Source organism: Leptodactylus fuscus, chromosome 2 (assembly GCF_031893055.1).
Source record: "Leptodactylus fuscus isolate aLepFus1 chromosome 2, aLepFus1.hap2, whole genome shotgun sequence".
Lineage (NCBI taxonomy): Eukaryota > Metazoa > Chordata > Amphibia > Anura > Leptodactylidae > Leptodactylus > Leptodactylus fuscus.
Genome location: NC_134266.1, coordinates 253,378,187 through 253,400,269, shown reverse-complemented (window position 1 = coordinate 253,400,269; position 22,083 = coordinate 253,378,187). Strand labels below are relative to the sequence as shown.

At 40.8% G+C, this 22,083-nt stretch overlaps 1 protein-coding gene across 2 annotated transcripts in view; it reads left to right on the top strand.

Moving 5' to 3' along the window:
* The window catches only part of LOC142195934 (protein mono-ADP-ribosyltransferase PARP4-like), an 825,676-nt gene that overhangs the window by 779,887 nt on the left and 23,706 nt on the right, over nucleotides 1-22,083 (top strand). The window contains exons 27-30 of one of the 2 annotated variants that reach the window (XM_075266048.1): nucleotides 18,792-18,956; nucleotides 19,045-19,091; nucleotides 20,249-20,330; nucleotides 20,880-21,011. The exons of the other annotated variant lie outside the window; for it this stretch is intronic. Of the exons in view, the coding sequence (XP_075122149.1) occupies nucleotides 18,792-18,956; nucleotides 19,045-19,091; nucleotides 20,249-20,330; nucleotides 20,880-21,011 (426 nt within the window). The remainder of the gene's footprint in view (nucleotides 1-18,791; nucleotides 18,957-19,044; nucleotides 19,092-20,248; nucleotides 20,331-20,879; nucleotides 21,012-22,083) is intronic. 2 annotated transcript variants of the gene reach the window in all.

Here is a 22,083-nt window from a genome sequence, read left to right as displayed (position 1 = left end):
GGAACCTTCGGCTCTCCAGCTGCTGTGAAACTACAACTCCCAACATGCTCCATTCACTTCCATGGGAGTTCCAAGAACAGCAGAGCAAATATGCATGCTGGGAGTTGTAGTTTTGCAACAGCTGGAGAGCCGTACGTTCCCTACCCCTGTTATAGACCAATGGCTTAGTAGCCCAAATGGCACTGCTCAAACTTGGAAAACCAGGGAAGTACAACAAAGGTGTTTTACTGCAACTTCAAAGAAGATCTGCACAAGACTCATGAGTATAGGAACCGGGGAAATAAATATAATATATGTTTGGTTTTTTTTAAACCACTGTGAAAATAACTTCTCTATCTGTCTCATGATGGACTGCAGGTTACATGGGACTTAGGAGAAGGGAGGGGAGAACTATCAATCTTTCTATCACTACTAAAGTAATTTATATTCACCAGCTTAGGTCAGTACTTCCCTTTATTTTCCCAGCATGGTCCAGGACTGTTTCTGATAGAGACAGTTATAGAGCAGAGTCTCCTGTACTTACTGTGTGCAGTGTATGGCAGCTAGACTCCACTCATAGCTTAGAGAGGAATGAAAACTACAGATACAGCATGCAGAAGTGGAAACTCTCCCAGGGACAGTGTTACTTCTAATGTATACACGGCCAGGGCCGCAGCTCTAATGAGGCAAGGTGAGGCAGCAGCCTCTGGTGGCTCCTTCGGAGTGGGCGAAAGTCACAGCAATTTGACTAGTTTTTGGGTTTTTCCATTTTTTTTTCTAAACTAGCCCAGGACAGCCCACTCTGAAAACAAACTGAGTGGCCCTGTTCTGGGCTGGTTTAGACCTCTGTGTCTCAGCGCAGGCGGCGTCATCACACATATATATATATATATATATATATATATATATATATATATATATATATATATAATTTATTTTTTTTTTAATAGGCCACTACCTGCTGGAGTATCCCCAGCAGGTAGCGGCCTATTTACCTACCTCCCCGGACCTTTTCATGGCCGCCTCCCGCTTCCCCTTCTGCTATAGGATGCAGGAGGAGTCCTTCAGCAGGTCCGTTCCCAGGCCATGAACCCACTACCGCTATTATTATACTATATAAGTATAATATAAGTATAATAATCGGAGCCCCAGGGAAGATGAAGGAACATAATAAACACTGTTACTCACCTCACCAAGAACTGGTGTTACTCCTAGAAGGCTTTGGGCCTGTATGGTAATGTCCCAGACCACATGATGTCTGGGACATTACCATAAAGGCCCGAAGCCTTTGCTAGGAGTAACATTGGATCCCCGGGAGGTGAGAAACAGTGTTTATTATGTTCCCTCGCCTTCCCTGGGTCTCTGATTATTATACTCTGGGGTCTGAAAAGACCCCAGAGTATAATAATAGTTCATGAGTGGTCTATTATGGGGCATAATAGAGGTGGGTGGGCAACAGTGGGGCATAATAGAGGTTGCAGGGTCCACTGTGGCCCCTGCAACCTCTCCTATGCCCCACAGCAGCCCCTGCAACCTCTATTATGCCCCACAGTGGCCCCTGCAACCTCTATTATGCCTAAGAGCGGCCCCCTGCAACCTCTATTATGCCCAAAAGCATCCCCATGCAACCTCTATTGTGTCCCACAGTCTATTGTTCCACTGTGGGGCATATTAGTGGATGCAAGGGCTGCTGTGGGGCATAATAGAGGTTACAGGGGGCTGCTGTGGGGCATAATAGAGATTGCAGGGGCCGCTGTGGGGCATAATAGAGATTGCAGGGACTGCTGTGAGGCATAATAGAGGCTGCAAGGGCCACTGGGCGGCATAATTCCGTGTGCAAGGGACATTTATAAAAGTGTTCATTAGGGGACATTATGAATAGAAGGGGCATTACATATATATACCGAGTTTCCCCGAAAATAGGTCATCCCCGAAAGTAAGGAATGGGGTGGGGGTTTGATGAATTGCCGAATATAAGGCACCCCCAAAAATAAGGCATCCCCAAAAATCATTGCAACCGACTGAACACTCTGCGCGATGTTCCGTGTGCATAGGTATGCTGGCTCCTGCCTTTGCTGTTGTATCCACTGTCCCTGCTGCTGTAGGATGAGCTGGGAGATGCCCATTGTGCATATGCTGTGGAGAGTTCACTCTCCCAGCTCATCCCAGAGGCAGCAGCCGACTTTACTGTGCACACAGAGCACAGCGTCCAGCCGGCTGCAATGCCCATGAAGTGAGGCTGTCCGACGCAACCGCCGGAAGCCTCACTAAGCTCCGCCCACCACTTCCACGACGAACAGCAGCACCAGCGCTACTACAAAGATGTGGAAGTTAAGTAGGATACCTTCCCCCCTCTTCTCTACACTACCTACAACGGCAGTCATGCCGGAGCTCCACTAAAGAAGTGCCGGCATGACTGTCGGTTGTCAGCTGCACCATAATAAGACGTCCCCCGAAAATAAGACAGGTCCTATATTTGGAACGAGAATTTAATATAAGACGGGGAAACACGGTATATGTGTATATATATATATATATATATATATATATATATATATATATATGGGGGTCAGGTGCGTGGAGAAGTGAGGAGTCAAAGATGTCTGTGTTGCAAACTTCACAGAGTCAAATCACAGCTGGAAGAAGTGGTCATGCCGGTCCAACATGACATGTGAGAAGACGTCTCCTATAAGTAACAAAGTATTACTGCACTGTATTCACTGTAATGTTACCATTAGCACCCCCAGCCCTCAATGGTATTCAGTATTCAGCCCGAGGAGGGGTGTGCGTCTTTTGATCGTCCAACTCAGGCAGCACCAAGGCGAGGCTAGGTTCACCACCGCACATGGCAACTTTTCCTTAAAATGAAATGACACATGAGCTTTACATTACTTTATTTTGATTGTTTTTTTGTTTTGTTTTTTTTTATTAACATTTTAACGCTTTCATCTTTCTCTTTAGGATGGGTTTGGGCATTTTTTCTGACTGCATATTTTTCCTCAAATTGAACTCCTTACCCCTTAAACAAAAGACAAAGCTAAAAAAATGCATCACTGTGAACGGAGGAGAAACTTCTTTTACCCTGAATGAGAAGGTATGTATATATATATATTAGTGCATCAGTGCTGTCCATTGCAACCATGAATTTTATTGTATATTCATGTTACAATTTTTTGACCATTGAACATCTGTCTGAAAATGTAAGAACCTTTCTGACATGTACATACGTCGACAAAATTGTTGTTCCCCCTCATTTAAAAAGAAAAACCCACAATCGTCACAGAAATAACGTGAATCTGACAAAAATAATAATAAATAAACATTCTATAAAATGAACAAATGAAATTCAGACATTGCCTTTCGCTTCAACGTAATTTAAAAAAAAATATATAAATAAACCTCATGACACAGGCCTGGACAGAAATGACGGTTCCTATAACTTAATATTTTGTTGCACAACCTTTAGAGGCAATCGCTGCGATTAGACGATTCCTGTAACTGTCAATGAGACTTCTGCTCCTCTCAGAAGGTATTTCGGCCACTGCTCATGAGCAAACTGCTCCAGTTGTCTCGGGATTGGAGGGGGCCTTGTCCAGACGGGATGTTTCACCTCCTTCCAAAGATGCTCAATAGGATTTAGGTCAGGACTCATAGAAGGCCACTTCAGAATAGTCCAATGTTTTCCTCTTAGCCATTCTTGGGTGTTTTTAGCTGTGTCTTTTGGATCATTATAATGTTGCATGACCTGTGACTGAGGCCAAGCTTTCTGACACTGGGCAGCACATTTCTCTCTAAAATCCCTTGATAGTCTGGAGATTTCATTGTATCCTGCACAGATTCAAGACACCCTGTACCAGATGCAGCAAAGCAGCCCCAGAACATAACAGAGCCTCCTCCATGTTTCACAATAGGGACAATGTTCTTTTCGAGATATGCTTCATTTTTCCGTCTGTGAACATAGAGCTGATGTGCCTTGCCAAAACGTTTGATTTGTGTCTCATCTATCCATAGGACATTATCCCAGAAGGTTTGTGGCCTGTCAACAATTTTTATTTATTATTATTTTTGTCAGATTCAAGTTATTTCTGTGACCATTGTGGGTTTTTCTTTCATTAAATGAGGGGTACCAACTATTTTGTCCACGTGTGTAGCCTGCATTGTTCTAACAGACTGAAAACCTGCACACAGGACCTTACTGCACAGACAATGTATGCACGTCTCATAGTTCTTTCTATTTTACTAATTTTACAGTTTATCGCCTTGCCGTACTGATTGCTGTATACATAGCTATGGGGTCCACCATAATGTGGCTCCCCTTTGACATGGCAGTGACATCATTTACCATGGACCAGATACTGTAAGAGCTGCTGGATCTGAGGGAGCCAGATCAGCTCTGCAGTTATGATCAGGAGGCTGTATTCCTCCTATAACTGGGGCTAATGTATTAAATATGCATAAATGTGGATAAAAGAAAGATTGCACATTGTTACTGCACAGAATTCATTTTTGGTTGCCGTTTCCATATTTACTATACGGTATGTGAAAGGTTCTTTGTGTTTTAGTGCACACACGCTGTTGTCAGTAATCCCGCCACCCTGAACAGTACCCAGCATAAGAAAATAGAGAAACACAACATCTCTGTAGTAAATCCTGACTTTATATGGAAATCAGTGCAAGAAGAGCGACTTGTAGAGGTGGAATATAAGGACAATGACAAACCATGTGAAGACACCCGGGATGAAGTACAAGGTAAAGCCATCTCTATGCCAGCTCTACACTTTGTTCCTGATTTGCTAGGTGCCATTAAAAAATATTATATACAGTGTTGGCCAAAAGTATTGGTACCCCTGCAATTCTGTCAGATAATACTCAGTTTCTTCCAGAAAATGATTGCAAGCACAAACTCTTTGGTATTAATATCGTCATTTATTTTGCTTGCAATGAAAAAACACAAACGAGAATGGAAAAAAAGTCAAATCATTGATCATTTTACACAAAACTCCAAAAATGGGCCAGACAAAAGTATTGGCACCCTCAGCCTAATACTTGGTAGCACAACCTTTAGACAAAATAACTGCGCACAACCACTTCCGGTAACCATCAATGAGTTTCTTACAAAGCTCTGCTGGAATTTTAGACCATTCTTCTTTGGCAAACTGCTCCAGGTCCCTGAGATGTGAAGGGGGCCTTCTCCAAACTGCCATCAAGAGATCTCTCCACAGGTGTTCTATGGGATTCAGGTCTGGAATCATTGCTGCCACTCTACAAGTCTCCAGTGCTTTCTCTCAAACCATTTTCTAGTACTTTTTGAAGTATGTTTGGGTCATTGTCCTGCTGGAAGACCCCTGACCTCTGAGGGAGACCCAGCTTTCTCACACTGGGCCCTACATTATGCTGCAAAATTTGTTGGTAGTCTTCAGACTTCATAATGCCATTCACACGGTCAAGCAGTCCAGTGCCAGAGACAGCAAAGCAACCTCAAAACATCAGGGAACCTCCGCCATGTTTGACTGTAGGGACCGTGTTCTTTTCTTTGAAGGCCTCTTTTTTTTGTCCTGTAAACTCTATGTTGATGCCTTTTCCTACTTTTGTCTAATCTGACCAGAGAACATTCTTCCAAAACATTTTTGGCTTTCTCAGGTAAGTTTTGGCAAACTCCAGCCTGGCTTTTTATGTCTCTGGGTAGGAAGTGGGGTCTTCCTGGGTCTCCTACCATACAGTCCATTTTCATTCAGACGCTGACGGATAGTACGGGGTGACACTGTTGTACCCTCAGACTGCAGGGCAGCTTGAACTTGTTTGGATGTTAGTCGAGGTTCTTTATCCACCATCCACACAATCTTGCGTTTGTATCTCTCGTCAATTTTTCTTTTCCGTCCACATCTAGGGAGGTTAGCCACAGTGCCATGGGCCTGCGCATGGTAGACACAGGAAAAAAAAATAATTAATAATTAAAAAATTACTAATATCCCATCCAAAATATAACTTTTATTCAAATAAATATCGTATATACTCGAGTATAAGCCGACCCGAATATAAGCCGACCCCCCTAATTTTACCACAAAAAACTGGGAAAACTTATTGACTCGAGTATAAGCCTAGGGGGGGAAATGCAGCAGCTACTGGAAAATTTCAAAAATTAAAATGGTCAGAGTTTTTGTGTGCAGTAGTTGCTGGGAAAGGGGAGGGGGTGTTTTGGTTGTCTGTCTGCCCCTTCCCTGAGCTTGAGGACTGGGTTTTTTCTTCCCCCACTTCAGTCTGGCTGAATATAGGGTATCTGCAGTGCTTCTATTAACCCCTTCCCGACGGAACAGGAGCACTGCAGATCCCCTATATTCAGTAGACCGGGCACTGTCAGACACAGGGATACCTAATGTGTTTGTGTTTCACAGTCATTTTCTACTTTTGTATGTATTCTAGGAAAAGGAGTGTTTTAGAACTTTTATGTTTTTAAAATCTTTTTTTTTTTTCTTTTGCACTATTTTATGGGAGATTCTATACATTAATATTGTGGCTGGTCATAGACTCCCTCCTAAAAAAAAAATTAAAAATATTTTTTTTTTCTCTTTTTGCTGACTTGAGTATAAGCCGAGGGGGGCTTTTTCAGCCCAAAAACTGGGCTGAAAAATTCGCCTTATACTCGAGTATATACGGTAGTTAAAATTGCAACAACATTGTGTCCCTCATAAACCAGTCCCACTACAAATCTATTCAGAGACCTTCAGTCATTGTCACAAAAAGAGGACCAGTAAAGAGGGCAGGCTGTGTGTACCAACCATCTGAATACACTCTGTCATTGGCAACTAACACGGGTTACCATCCCATCAATCTCTACACCTCCAATTAGGTATTTAATAGTACTTATCTCACGTAATATGATAGATGTAGCCGATAAATTCCTATAATCCTATCAGCTGTAGGTGTATCTCTGGGAAGAAGTAGGAATAGGAGAGAAGGCAAATATAGTGCATTATTGAGGGATATTGTATATTCACAAGGTCAGTCAGTTATTCCCTCTCTAGCGCATAGCCTTCAATCTCTATCCTATCCAGACGTTCATATACAGTATAACTCTGCTGCCAGAGATGACCATACTCACACTCCCAGCGTGCATAAATAATAGGTTACCCCTATAAGTAATAGGTTACCCCACCAAACTGTTTGCATTCCTATCTCTCAATGCATTTCGCTATATGGTAAGCTCATCAGGGGAGTCACTATATCATGCTGAGATGTAAAGGATTTGTGGTCAAAACCGCAGTTTCCAGCAGCTTGATGGTAGGTTCTGGTACTTGTATATCATTTTTGTAAATAATATCTAATTCTGCATTCACATCTGTATCATTAAATCTGTTCTTCTAGTTGATAAACTTAGCCTAAGATCTGTCCACTTGCCACTTTTTATAAAAAGTGGGGAGAGATCAAGGCAGGCCTCAGACTGATAAATTTATTATAATTTACACTAGAAAGCTGGCGTGGCTTATACCTGAAATCATATGGATACCATCTGTATAATGTATTTATAGCTGACCCATGATGGTTCTGTTCACACTTTATCATAGAATCAGGAATAGTAACATAATACGCAGGATCCATCATGTGATGCACCAACAGCACCTGCCAGACCCCATTTACTTGTAATATGGTTTGTTATATTTCACCATAGTCTCTGCCATTTTGACAGTAAGTATAGCGCTGCAGTCTGTGATATCCTTTCCATCAATCATAACTGACGGGAGTGTGAACAGAGGCTTAGAAAACTTCAAAAAGTAATTCTCAACTAATTCTTTGACACATATACAACACTCGTACTTGGCTTACAGACATTCCTATAGAGAATATTATCAAGTGGATTTGTGAAGATTTAGTGTCGTGAATTCAGTCAAAATGTATAAAAGGTTCTTGAAATATTAATTTGAAATGATTATTTTTTTAATCAAATTTGCATTTGGTTTTTGCAGAGGAGAAGAAACAACTATTTCTTGCCAAATTACTAGCTGTGAACAAGAAAGATATACTGGAGAGGTAAAAAATCATTATTTATTACCACCTTTATGTCCAAAGCCCTGTATATAATATTCTTCTCTTTTTTTGCCCAGGCTACTCCCTGCTTTTTGTCCCTTATATTGTATTAGCCTGAGTATTTCATGACTGAGATGACTGTTACAGATTCTACATGTCCTTGTGCAATGACAGAATAAAGGACATGTAGAGTCTTAGATTAGAAAGATAATAAATCTTAGTCTTAGAGGAGCACAATGACAGTCATTGGGTGAAGACAGGGATCCTGTTCATGAGTACACCACAGCTGCACAGGGGTAGTTAAAGCAAGGGCAGGTGCTAACAGCAAAGGGTCCATGTGCAAGAAGTCCCCTTCCCTATAACAACAACATAGGGGTCATATTGTAGGGCACATTTGGCACAAGGTCCTTTCCTGGGACAATCTTGCAATGCATTTTCTTTACTGTGCCTCGCTTGCCACATTCCAAGATGCCTTGACCCAACATACAGTACTTATTACAAGTCATAAAAGTTAAACAGAAAGTCTATGCCAGTTCCTGACTGCTATAGGTTTATACTCTGGCAAACAGGCTTGTGTTTGATTTATAAAGAGACCAGGGTCTCATGATAATGCAAGAGTCCTTTGCATCGAGTACTTTATTAAGACTGGTGTATGAAGTGCCAGTCTTAATGAATCTACCCCAATTTGTAAATATCTCCGGTGCTGGAGTTATGCCATTACTTTCGGCACTGATATCTCCCCATTGTCAGAAGTGTGTGCCATACAGCATAGCGTCATGACTGGACTTCCAGTGTGAATTGGATTCCTATAACACTTAGTTAAAATATTATAGTCTTCTATAATCCCATCTTCGGCTAACAAGAGAATCCAATGGGGTACAGTTGAGGGATTTTTTTCCCCTTCACTTTACGGAGTTTTCCTGTCTAAGGGTGCATGCACACTACGTAACGCCGGGCGTGTATGAGAGCCGTACACGCCGGCGTTACAGCAGGGCTGCCGAACACTTCCCATTCACTTCAATGGGAGCGCTCGTAAACGCCGCTGTTACGAGCGCTCCCATTGAAGTGAATGAAAAGTGTTCGGCAGTCTGCCGTAATGCCGGCGTGTACGGCTCTCATACACGCCCGGCGTTACGTAGTGTGCATGCACCCTAAGGCTAAGGCTCCACGGGACGACCCACAGCTATAAAGCACTGCAGGAAAAATGGTAGCGGTAACACATTACGGTTCTTCCCGCAGCACTTTAAACAGAGAGTTTGTGGAGTCTCCTCTGCGGACTTTCTGTTTCAATTATATCTATGGGGAAACCGCCATTCTTTCTGTAGATATAATTGACATGCTGAAATTTCCAAAACCACACTGGTTTTGGAAATCACGGCGTGTCCACGCCATGGTTTTTACCACAAAGTGAGCATGGGATTCGCAAGAATTCCATCCACTTTGCAGTTACTGTAAAACGCTGCATTTCCGACCTGTGAAGCCCCGGTAAGTAAGTTATAGCGCTGTACTTTGGCAATCTCTAGCACTCCTATTAAAATGAATCTAGCAGTGCATGCGCTACCTGACCACCACTCGATTTACGGAGGAGAAAATGTACCCCGTTCTCCTGATGAGAGGGGATCTGCGCGTTTCCTGATCACCTGCATATTATCCCCATTTCCATGAATACTGAATAACTATCTTATATGGGAAAACCCCTTTAAGCCCTTGGCGGACATCTAATTACCGAGATCTCACCCATCAAAATTTCTGCACGTCACTATGAAGTTAGAATGAAATTGCAATTACTATGGAAGCCTTAGCATTTCACCATACAAGCCATAGGTGTTGATATTCTGGTTGGATTTAACTATGTAGTTAACAAATGTGATTTCTCTCAATAGAAATGTGGAAGAAGATTTAGAATTTGAAGACAATGGAGACAATGTCAATATCCCTGATGACGCAGAAGTGGCAAAATACTGTTGTTTCCAAAAAGTAACATTTTTATTTGTTTTATTTATTAAGATTGTAGGTCATAAATGAGGCCATTTAAAGGGAGTTTCCAGCTCCAAATCGAGTCTTTATTCTGATGATCTATCCACAGGACAGGCCATCAGAATGTGATCTGTAGGGATCTGACCGCACACAGATCAGCTGTAGCTGCAGCCTCAGGATGCCGAAAGCTGCTAGTGGACAGAAATATATACAGACTTCCTTTCTGATGTGCCGTAATATTCATATCTTACAGGATGAAGAATATGCAATTGTTGAACTGCTTTGCTTTAAGAACCAGGACTCCTTACCATTTAGGGTCTCAACCATTCGTGGGTTTCCTAACACGTCTCAGGTAATTCCACTAGAAAAGACTGTTTATAGTCACCAAGAAACAGTTTTTGGTGTAAGAGCCTCAATGTGAGTCTCAGATATCCAGTTACAGCACTCATGTATAGATGTTTGGGTATCGGTAAGTATTATGTATCATGAGAAGTGTTGGGTTTCTAACCAAGGGGACACATGCAAAGAGATAAACATCAGAGTAGCATAAAAGGGAAGCGGATAAGGAAGAGGAAAAGGTGAAAAAGGAAGTATAGATATGTAAATAAATCCTTGTATTGACTGATCATGAGGCCACCCAGAATCTAAACCCCGACCAACCCCAATGATTTCCTGTTCCCAGAGAATAGGGTAGGATGCAGACAGCTGTGTATTGGCAGATCTGAGTTACTGCAGCTTAGGTCTCATTCAGAAAAATGGGAGCAGATCTGTATTGCCTGGTCTATCCACTACACCAGGGGTCAGCAACCTTCAGCTCCAGCTGCTGTGAAACTACAACTCCCAACATGCTCTATTCACTTCCATGGGAGTCCCAAGAGCAGCAGAGCAAGTATGCATGCTGGGAGTTGTAGTTTTACAACAGCTGCAGTGCCGATGGTTGCCTACCCCTGCTCTACACAAAGAACACAAGCTGTATGTGTCCTACTGCATTGTCTGTGTATGAGCTGCTGAGTGTGGCTAATCCATGGAGGTGTCAGACCCCACCAGTCTGATATTAATCAATATTTATAGCCCAAAAAAAAACAATTAAAGTTTGTGCCCACCTGTCATACACTGTGTTTTCCATTTTGTGCAGATAGTTTTAATATCTTCTGTTTTCTCTCCTGTACAGAAAGAACTTACATTTCACCTGACAGACTCCGCTGAGAAGGCTTGTGAGAAATATGAGCAACGAGTTAATGACATTAAAAACCAAGGATTCTCACAAATCTATAAGATCCCACTGCAGGCTGAGAACTTAGCATCCAAAGCACTACAGAAGGTGATGCTTATCGGTATCTTCATTAGTGGATGCCTCTCTCTGAGTTATATTTCTGATATTAGTACTGATGTTTGCTTTTATGCTAATGGAACATTTACTGTAGCTTAAATGGTAGAAAACCTAAGATTTCAGATACATTTATTGTCTAAGTATTACATGGTCTCTTCCTACAATGGACTTTGAATCGAGCAGCCATTGAAGAGGACCTTTCATGTCCTCCTGCATATGCGATTTTATATACCGCTAGAAAGCCTACAATGCGCTGAATTCATCGGCTTTCCCGTTATGTGCCCCCGGGCTGGAGATATTGGTGCCGTTATAACAGCACTCATCTCTGCCCATTGTCATAAGAGCATTCTTTACAGTCTAGCTGGGCTGTGAGGAACGTCCTTCTGACAGTGGTGCCGAAATTAATGGCATCGATATTTCCAGCCCCGGGGCACATAATGGGAAATCTGACGGTGCGCTGAATTCAGCGCATTGTAGGCTTTCTAGCAGTATATAAAACCGCATATGCAGGAGGACATGGAAGTCCAGAACAGTCCTCAGCAGCTTTATGGACATTGAATACAGAAGCACATTACATCAGATTTTTCTTTTGTCTTTCATGAATAATATTGACTAAAATGAATTTATATTGATAATTATTTAACAAAAATAAACTTTTTCCTGCATACTAATGTCCCAGATAGTAAAAACATTTAAGAACATGTCTTGTCTTTAATGTAAAGGTGCTGCTCGGAGAAGCCATCAATAGCACAGACTTGTCCCCAGAAGTTGCTGGCTTGGTTGAGTCTATTTGGGTGGATGCGGTTGGACATTTGGACTCTGTACTTTCATGTCGTGTTGAAAGCATTAGCCTAAATGATGTAAGTAACCTGGGGATTAGATGGAAAGACTTTTATTATTATATTATTTATATTTTATTAATGAAGTATAATATATGCCGCTCTACATAAGTGAAGATGATAATAATTGTCATTTTCTTCTCAAGCTTAGTAAAGCTGAAGGAATTCTACGCCAGATCCGAAATGCTTTAGTCAAGAAGGATAAAAGAGAAGACATTTCTCAGATGATGCAAGAGTTCTACCAGTGTATTCCACACAAGGAAAAGATATACAGCAACATAGATATGAAGTTCTTGATGGTTAAGCAAGACTTATGTCAGGTACAACATAGGTCCTTTACAGACAGATGTAGCGAGATGTACTTATGTCCTGTACAATCAGATTGGACAATCTAATATGCACCGAATGTATCACGCTGCATGAAACAGTTGATGCATATTTACTGGGTGACAATGTTTTTGCCACACCTTTGAGTCAAAATACTGCACTTTTTAGTGCAAAAGTATTTCCACTCTTCTTTATTTTCTTATGGTTCCCTTCTAGGTAATTCGGGACATGGTTAATTTCTGTGAGTCTAGCTTATCTGGACACATCCCGACCTCTACTGCCAAATACCAAGCGCTCAGAAGCAGAATAGAACATATTGACCCAAACTCTGCAGAGTTTCATCGGGTGAAGCAGGGAATTCTGGATAACAACCACAGGTAGGTCACAAAGACATAAGTATTAGGCTTATGGGCAAAGATTTCTTTTAGGTGCCATATTTAGATTTTGTGAGACACTGATCTTGAGTACAGCCATGTACATGGGAATTATGTTACAGGTGGGATTCCATGACAGGCAACTACTGAGCAGGAATTTACTTGTTATGATTTTTCTCCCCACAATCCTGAGACATGGTCTATAAAAGTATCAGAGTAGTTTAGGTGAGATTTTCCAATAGAGAATGAATGAGCTTTGTGGAAACATCACACATGCAATAATATATTTGGATCAGATTTCTGGGTGTCAGACAAGTTTTTTTTACTTTTATGTTAAAAAATGTAATTTACAAAGAGAAGAGGAGAGGTCCTAGGACGGAGCCTTGGGGGACACCTACAGAGAGATGGGGTAGTGAGAAGGTGGTGTGTGAGTGGGAGACAATGAATGTGCAGCTGGTGAGATATGAGGAGACCCAGGAAAGTTTGTGATACCAAAAAATGAGAGAGTTTGTATCAGGAGGGGGTGGTTGAATGTTTCAAAGGTGAAGGCGATGTCAAAGAGGAGGAGGACAGAGTAGTGACACTTTGCTTTGGAAGTTAGAAGGTCATTAGTGACTTTGGTTAGGGCAGTCTCTGTGGAGTGACGGGGTCTGAAGCCTGACTGAAGTCTGTTAAAGAGTGTGTTGGACGAGAGATAAGAGGATAGTTCAGAGCAATTGTTCAAGCATCTTTGAGGCGTATAGGAACAGTGAGATGGAACGATAGTTGGCTGGAGAGTTGGGTTGAGGGATGGTTTCTTAAAGATAGGTGTGACAGTAGCATTTTTTAAGACGGAAGGTAAGGTTCCTCTGGTTAGACATAGGTTGAAGAGATGGGTTAGGGCAGGAATAAAGATTTCAGTGAGGTTGGGGTTGATATGTGACTGGATAAGGTCGAGTGTGAAGGAGAACAGGTGACCGAGGAGAAACAATTAAAGATGAAGAGTACCAAGCAGTTGGGTAGAGTGGTTGTTGGAGGAGTAGGGTGAGACTGTCTCTGATGGAGAAGGGGAGTTGAAGGTCATGAATAACTGTTTGGGGTTGCGGGATAGGGAAGATATTAGTGTGTGGGTCATTATCCTGTTTGGATCTCAGGTTTTTAAACCCTAAAATCTAATTCACTTTAGCATCTGCTGCTTAATATAAGCTTTGTTGCAGGCAGAATACCCCAGTCCTTCTCTTGATCTGTATCCATAGATTCTGTGAATGTACCTTTATCCATCAATACTGTGTGACATTTCTGTGATATGTGACTTGTTTCTTCTTCATTCAGCAATAGACAGTTTAATATCCTAAGAGTGTTCCGAATTTGGACACTGAGTGAGGCCACTAACTTTAAGAGTGACCTGGGAAATGTCAAGTCTTTGCTCCATGCTTCTTCACCATGTAACTTTGTGGGGATCCTCTCACGGTGAGTTCAGTTCACATATTGTTTCTTGTCCTAGTTGTTTTGGGGATTGGGCCCCATAACAGTAGCGAGCTGTTTTGGTACCCAATAACTGATCTGACCCATGTCTTCCAAGTATTGGAGATGAAAGGCAGTGAATTGTTACTCAAACATGGCATATTCTTGGAAAAGGGAAGTCTAGGTTAAAATACTGAGAGCCAAGACTAAAATGAAAGAACAAAGCTGACACATATACAATATATTTATATAATATGATATTCTATATAATATGATACTATACAAAAAATACACAATATAAAAGGATTACAGAGAGACAAATATGCCACAGAAGAAAACAAATTCTTATATATACTGTATTAAATCACTTACAACATTCAGTCATTTTCCTCAAAGCCCTTGTAGAGGCAACAACTAAAATGAGGCTGAATCCAGTGCATGTCCATAATGTCCTAGGATTACTTCTTACAGATAACACTTTGTATGTTTTAGTCTTGGACTGTTTTATAGAATATTTTCTATATATTCTGTGTCCTCTATAGTGGGCTTATGCTGCCAAAGATGATTGTCGAAGAATTTGGTGGTGAAAGGACGGACATTGGAAACCTGGGAAGTGGCATTTATTTCAGTGATTCAATAAGGTTTGTATGAAAATCTGATAATATCATTATAATTTTGGCCAATGATGGAAATGAAGGATAATATTACATCAGTAACTTAGTATCTTATTAATAAAGGTTTGTTAGCTTGTATCACTTTGTTTAGTTTTGGAAATAGAACAGTCCACATTGTAAAGGATGTGACTGTATAGGTTGCTATGACCCCCATTGATCAGTAGAGCAGGGTCCGGAGCCCCCCATTACGCCTTACTGAAGGACTGTAGTGAGGGTAAGTATAAATATGGAGGTGGTGACCTGCTATCTGCTGGACACCTTTATTCTCTTTACCTTTATTTATGGCCTGGGAGTGTTTCATCTGACCCATCCACCCAAGAAGTGACCTGGCTTTTGTCTTCATGTATTTCATCTCAATGTTACCCTAGGAGTCATGTTATTTTTTTCTTAATTTCCGACAATAATATGATATGTTAGCCTAGTAAGAATGGTGGATACATCTTAAAACATATATTTGGTTACCCAGTATTTTTTTTTTATATCCAGCACAAGTGTAAAGTATTCCCAGACAAGTGATGTCACCGGATCGCGACTTTTGGTTGTCTGTGATGTGGCTCTAGGTAAATGCAAAGACGTGTTTCACAGAGATTACACTATCACAGAACCACCCAATGGTTTCCACAGTGTGCATGGCGTCCAACGCAAGCATAGCGTAACATCAGACTTTACAGTAAGTAGTGTTGGCTTCATTATTATTCCTATGTAAGTACTCCTCTTTATGATCTCCCAGAGATCTGCCATTTTTCCACTTCCCCACCTTATTCATATTTTCCCTTATTCACTATCTACACCTCACCTATTAAAGGAGATATCGAGAAACACTTTGACTTTCTTAAACCACATTTGGCCAGCAGGCCAAACTACCACATACACGACAGAATAGTTATAAAAATATATAAATTTTATTTAGAAAAGTACATAAATAATAATAATAGATTGGAGGTAAACAATGCATCAGCTATGGATGCAATGACATACAACTAGGCTTTCATAAGGAAATATGCTTTGCATTTATAGTCAATACAATATTCAGTGAAAAGAGTTCCTCACCACATAAGAATGGGCATCATTAGCTATATACAGATGGATGAAGATCCAAATCATTAGCACTTCTTACTAGAGGGCCAATACATTTATATTTGATATTGTAGACAAAAGAAAACATATGAGCAACATTGAGCTTTTACCTGTAAGTATGTCATGCATCAGAACGCGCCCCTGGGGCGCGTTCTGATGCATGACATACTTACAGGTAAAAGCTCAATGTTGCTCATATGTTTTCTTTTGTCTACAATATCAAATATAAATGTATTGGCCCTCTAGTAAGAAGTGCTAATGATTTGGATCTTCATCCATCTGTATATAGCTAATGATGCCCATTCTTATGTGGTGAGGAACTCTTTTCACTGAATATTGTATTGACTATAAATGCAAAGCATATTTCCTTATGAAAGCCTAGTTGTATGTCATTGCATCCATAGCTGATGCATTGTTTACCTCCAATCTATTATTATTATTTATGTACTTTTCTAAATAAAATTTATATATTTTTATAACTATTCTGTCGTGTATGTGGTAGTTTGGCCTGCTGGCCAAATGTGGTTTATTCAATAGTACTACCCAGTATTGCCCTATATTTTTTGTGCTACTTTGACTTTCTTGTATATTTTTAGGATGATGAATATGTGGTGTATAATGTGAATCAAGTACAGATGAGATACATTATTCAGTTTTCCACTGATGGGGACAATGTCGACGTACATAAGGAAGCTTTGTTTATTTCAATGGATAAAACCCCCGATCAATCTACCAGCCTGGCAGAACCATCAGAAGGTAAGTAGTGTTAAAGGAGCTGTCCAGGAAAGAAAGCCCAGTTTGGTGTACCCTTAGTGAATTATGAGTTAAAGGGATTAACCAGTTTCTAATAGTTAAGATCTATCTTAAGGGAAAGACATCAATATTACAAAGTAGGTAATAGAGGGGGTTACTTTCTCCAAGATTCTCAACTAGTGGTCAGAGCAGAAAAAGGCTACAAGATAAGAGTGTCTCATTCTGGAGGACCTTGAACTGTCCTACATTACACAGACAACACTGATTTGAATGGGTACTGCGTAATACTTAGTTTATTCTGTGGTGGCGCTGCAGAGAGATTGAACAGTTTTACATGCAGATTACTGAGAATACAAAGGAAACTGGATGAGGCTTCAGCTCTGCGGCCATTGGTTGAGTAATCATTTCCTATATGTTGAGAGCTACCGGGAAGTATTGACCGATGGAGGACCTAGGCAGGGTTGGCAGGTTAGTGCCAGGGAAACAGTGAGTATTAGGTCTTTGATTTTTTTTTTAACCCATTCTAAGCCCTTTGACTTTCCCTGCCAGACAAACCCCTGTAAGTCATATTTTCTTGCTTAAAAGATGTCTCAATAGACGATCTACCTCATCAGTTTGATCAGCTCGTAAAAGGTGGTCTAGAAGGCAGCGATGGACAGCTAATCCCTCTAGACAGAATACATGTCAAAGCTCAACTGATGGACCTTGCAGCTAAGGTATATATGGCTTTCAATACTTTGCAGTCCATAAGTCCTAGAATTTCTCAGATTTATCAGCTAATAGTTATTTTCTTAACCCAGGTGGTGATTTTTCAGACCTATAAGAATATTTCCACCGTCCCTATGGAGGCCAAGTATGTTTTCCCTATAGACAGTAGAATGGCCGTATGTGGCTTTGAAGCTTTTATCAATGGGAAACACATCATAGGAGAGGTACAATACTTGTTTTTACTAGACTAAAGATTGTTGTCCAAGCAAACATATATTTTTCTTTGCCATATGATGTACATTATTCTCCGTAGGTAAAGGAAAAGCAGCAGGCACATCGTGAGTACAGGACCGCTATCAGTGAGGGACATGGGGCTTATCTCATGGATCAGGATTCTCCGGTGTGTTTCCAAACCATTTGATTGTCTTTTTAATTTTCTTATGTAGATTGTGAACCCCATATAGGGCTCACAATGTACATTTTTTTTCCTATCAGTATGTCTTTTTGGAGTATGGGAGGAAATCCACGCAAACACGGGGAGAACATACAAACTCCTTGCAGATGTTGTCCTTGGCAGGATTCAAACCCAGGACTCCATCGCTGCAATGCTGACCACTGAGCCACGTGTTGCCCCTTAATTTTCTAATATGATAATTTGTGTTGTAACGCAGAGAATTAAAACCAAAGTGTAAGCTTCACTCATGTCATTGTTACTACAGTCAGGAATCTTCGACATGGTAAGGAACTAAAGCAAAAATCCTACAAGCATTAGAAAGATGCAGAACTTTATTTACTTAAAACCTGAAAACACTTTAAGGCATATAACCTTCCAGGGGCCATGTTTTTTGAATGGTGGACAAATAAAAAAAAAAAATGCTCTAGGGAACAGCAGTGATTGATGTTTTTCATTGGTGACAGGTCCTCTTTAATGATCATTGGCGCTGTGTCTGTATTCAGTTAGAAGGAATAGCACTTGGCTGATTGTCACAGCCCTTCAGCTGACTGGTGGGGGTGCCAGATATCTGTCAAGTGGGCTGGGCTATGGAGAACACCCCCTTGACAATAGAAAACAGACTTTCTAGTGGTTGTCCTCCACTGCTCAGTAATGAAGCTTGGTAGTAAAGACCACCCACTTGACAGTTCACTTTTATCAATGCTGTAGGTATATAGCAGCAATAACTTTACACATATTTTATATGTGCTGTTTTGTTTTTGTAGTTTTCCATGAGTATAAATTTTCTGATGATGACGACATAACCAATAAATCACTTTACTATTTCTATTTCAGGACATCTTCACAGTGAGTGTTGGAAATTTACCATCCAAGGCAACTGTAGTCATAAAAATCACCTATGTTATGGAACTGACGTGTCATCGTAATCATATTAATTTCTCAGTCCCGGGAAATGTCGCTGAATGGCTGCAAGACAAATCACTAAAGGATATCACCCAGGTAATAATATTACTATACAATACATATCCGATGGAGGTTTATCTGTGCAATAGTTTATATTGACTCAAAGCTTTTTTGCTTTTCATAGGATAATGTAACAAAAGTGGGCATTGAAAGTGACGTGGCAGTAGAGGGGTAAGTTGGAGAAGCCATTATTTTGTATTGGGGTGAAGTAAGGTAACGTTATCTTATATTACTCTGTTCAATGGTTATCTTTGATTCCCATAGCTTTTTGAACAAAGTAATGGATCTCATTACTGTCAGTATATATATTTAGACTATGTATATGTTTTCAAGGTTAGATTCCCTTTGTCACTTATTTCCTTGGGAGGACGGTGTCTTATTTCACGACTAACACAGTGTCTGTGAGAGGGTATAGCCTAGAGGCAGAGCCAACTTCTCTTGCTATTCCTAGTGTGAGCCTCCTAGTGGCCGGGTCTATGCCCCTGGTGTTGTGTCCCCCAATGAATACAGCTAGAAGAAGATTTTACAATGAGTACATAAATCCAGTTTTTGCATTCAGAGCTTTATATTGTAGATTCCCACAGAATAAATCTTACCATCAAAGACTAGGGAGCTCCCAGCGGACCCACAGAAGTCAATGGACCCAATCTGTGACTGTGCTGATCTGTTAGATGATAAAGCCACCACAGTGTCTACATAACTTAGCATGAACAGAGCTTTAGTGTATAGCCCATTTGTCAGAGGAGATACATTAGTCTTCAGAAAATTTGAGTGTGGGACAGTTGGAGATACCAAGACCATAAATGTGGAGGTGTAAAGGGGTCAGGTGCAGATACAGCACTGGCTGTTATGTCAGCCTACCCAAAAAAAGAAGAACAGAGCAGTGCTAACCACTGAGCCACTGTGGCTCAGATCCTCAGTAACAGTTTGGAAAGTCAATAGGTCACATTCCTCTGTACTGGTCCAGGTTTGCTGTGATTTGTCAAACATCATGGAGGGAATTGTCTCACCCCAACTCCATTCAATGGGCCCTATACGACTGCATGGTATAGGAGACCTTGGGCCCTATATGGTATATGGGCCCTATACGACTGCATGGTATATGAGACCTTGAAGGCAAACTAGATATTTAGGTGACACCTCTACACAATGTTATTCTTTGCCAGATTTCCAGTGTCTTGGATCTAACAACAAGTTTGCAGGATTCAATATAAATAGAAAAAATCCCCCCCCCCAAAAAAAAAAAAAAAAAAAATCACATTTCATCCCAGGATATCTTGTAAACTTGTAAAGAGGAATACTTATTTTACCCTTCTTATCTTTTTCAGGTCTTTTAGTGCAGATGTGTCCATTAAGATGCCAAGAAAAATAGATAAAATCATATGTTTAACACACGAATTCAAAGTAAAGGTAAGTCCAAATATATAAAGTGAAAATAGGGGCATATACAGAAATCTCAAGGAACCCCAAGCAAAAGTCAAATTTGGGCCCCCAACATAAAAAAAAATTCTGGGACTTATGCTCAACATCTCTGATCTCATTTGACCCAGGCTCCTATCAAGACGTCTTCCAGCTTTTATGGGGCGGTGCTACCCCTAATGTTGTTTCTTCTTCTGCCCCCTAAAACTGCTCATGTTGTGCGGTACCAGGTGCCGCTATTTTTTATATATTTCTCAGAGTTTTAATTGTCAAATGAAAAAAACAGGATTAAAAAAACATATAAAAATATTTCTTTGGCCTACAGAGGGAAGTATATTGTTTGTATATTTTATGTATATACGTGTGTGTGTGTGTGTGTGTGTGTGTGTGTGTGTGTGTGTGTGTGTGTGTATGTAGAATATATATATATGTGTCAGTAATTCTTTTTAAATGAATTTATTCTTGGTTTGGCATTTCTTCTGATAAATTGAATCCTGCCTTATTGATTCACAAACTATTGGTCATTTGTGTGTATTGCAGAAAACCAAGCGCAAAGCTGTAGTTAAAACAGAAGAATGCAAGTTTTTCACAGGTTTTTCTTTGGAAGTATTTCTGGAAAATTCCAATATCCCAAGGATTTGGGTTGAAAAACACCCAGATCAAGACAGTGAGGTAAAATGATGTTTTCTCTTTTGTTCTGAGTTGGTAGAATTCATCTGTCATGTTATGTCTGTCCTTGGCAGCTTTACATAAAGTAACTTAAAGGGGTTGTCTGGGTTAAAATCATAAATTAACCCTAAACTGAACACCCTTCCCCCATCTAACTTCTAACTTACTTAATAAAAAATGTATATTTGCCAAGATTGCCGAGCGGTCAGGGCACATTTTCTGATTCTTCCAATGATCGAAAGATTGTGAATGACAATCTGTTTTCCCTTATCTCAAACAGCAGCACAACTGGGGTAATCCTGCCCCTATGAGCTGTTAGGACAGGTGGAATATTTAATTACCTAACAGCAATCAACCCCTATAAGAGGTCAGAGGACCTCTTGTGTTAGTAACAAGTAAAGGTTTTAGACATCTATTTAACAGGAGTAATATGACAGTACAAACAAATAGTACAAATACAGCATAGGGAGGGAGCCTTGTGCTGCTGTTTGGGCTAAGGGAAAACAGATTGTCATTCACAATCTTTCGTTCCCCCTACGCCCAACAGCAGCACAACTGGGGATTTAGCAAGTATCGCTTTACCCTAGGGCGGGTGATCCTGGCAAGCTGATGCCAATACTGAATGTCCAAATGCTGTGGACTCCCTTGTTCGCCACTCAAGTCTATAATGTTTGGCGAAAGTTAGCTGAGAACTCCAAGAAGTCGCTGCACATATCTGTTCCAAGGAAAGAGAACGTCTCTCAGCCCATGATGTCGCCACTGCTCGGGTAGCATGGGCACGGATAAGGTCTGGCATCGGGAGATCCTTAGCACGTAGGGAGTAGATAATGGCTTCTCTAATCCATCTTGATAGAGTTGGTTTGGATGCTTTGGTACCTTTGGTGTGGCCAAACACATTGATCAGCAAATTCTCTGATTTCCGAAAGGACGCAGTCCGCTCTAGATAAATCTGCAACGCTCTCACCAAGTCCAACTTGTGCATCCTCTCCTCACACTCAGAGGTGGTAGAGGGAAAAAAGTCTGGTAAGACGATTGCCTGGTTAATATTCTGAGGCGTGGGTACCTTTGGCAAGAA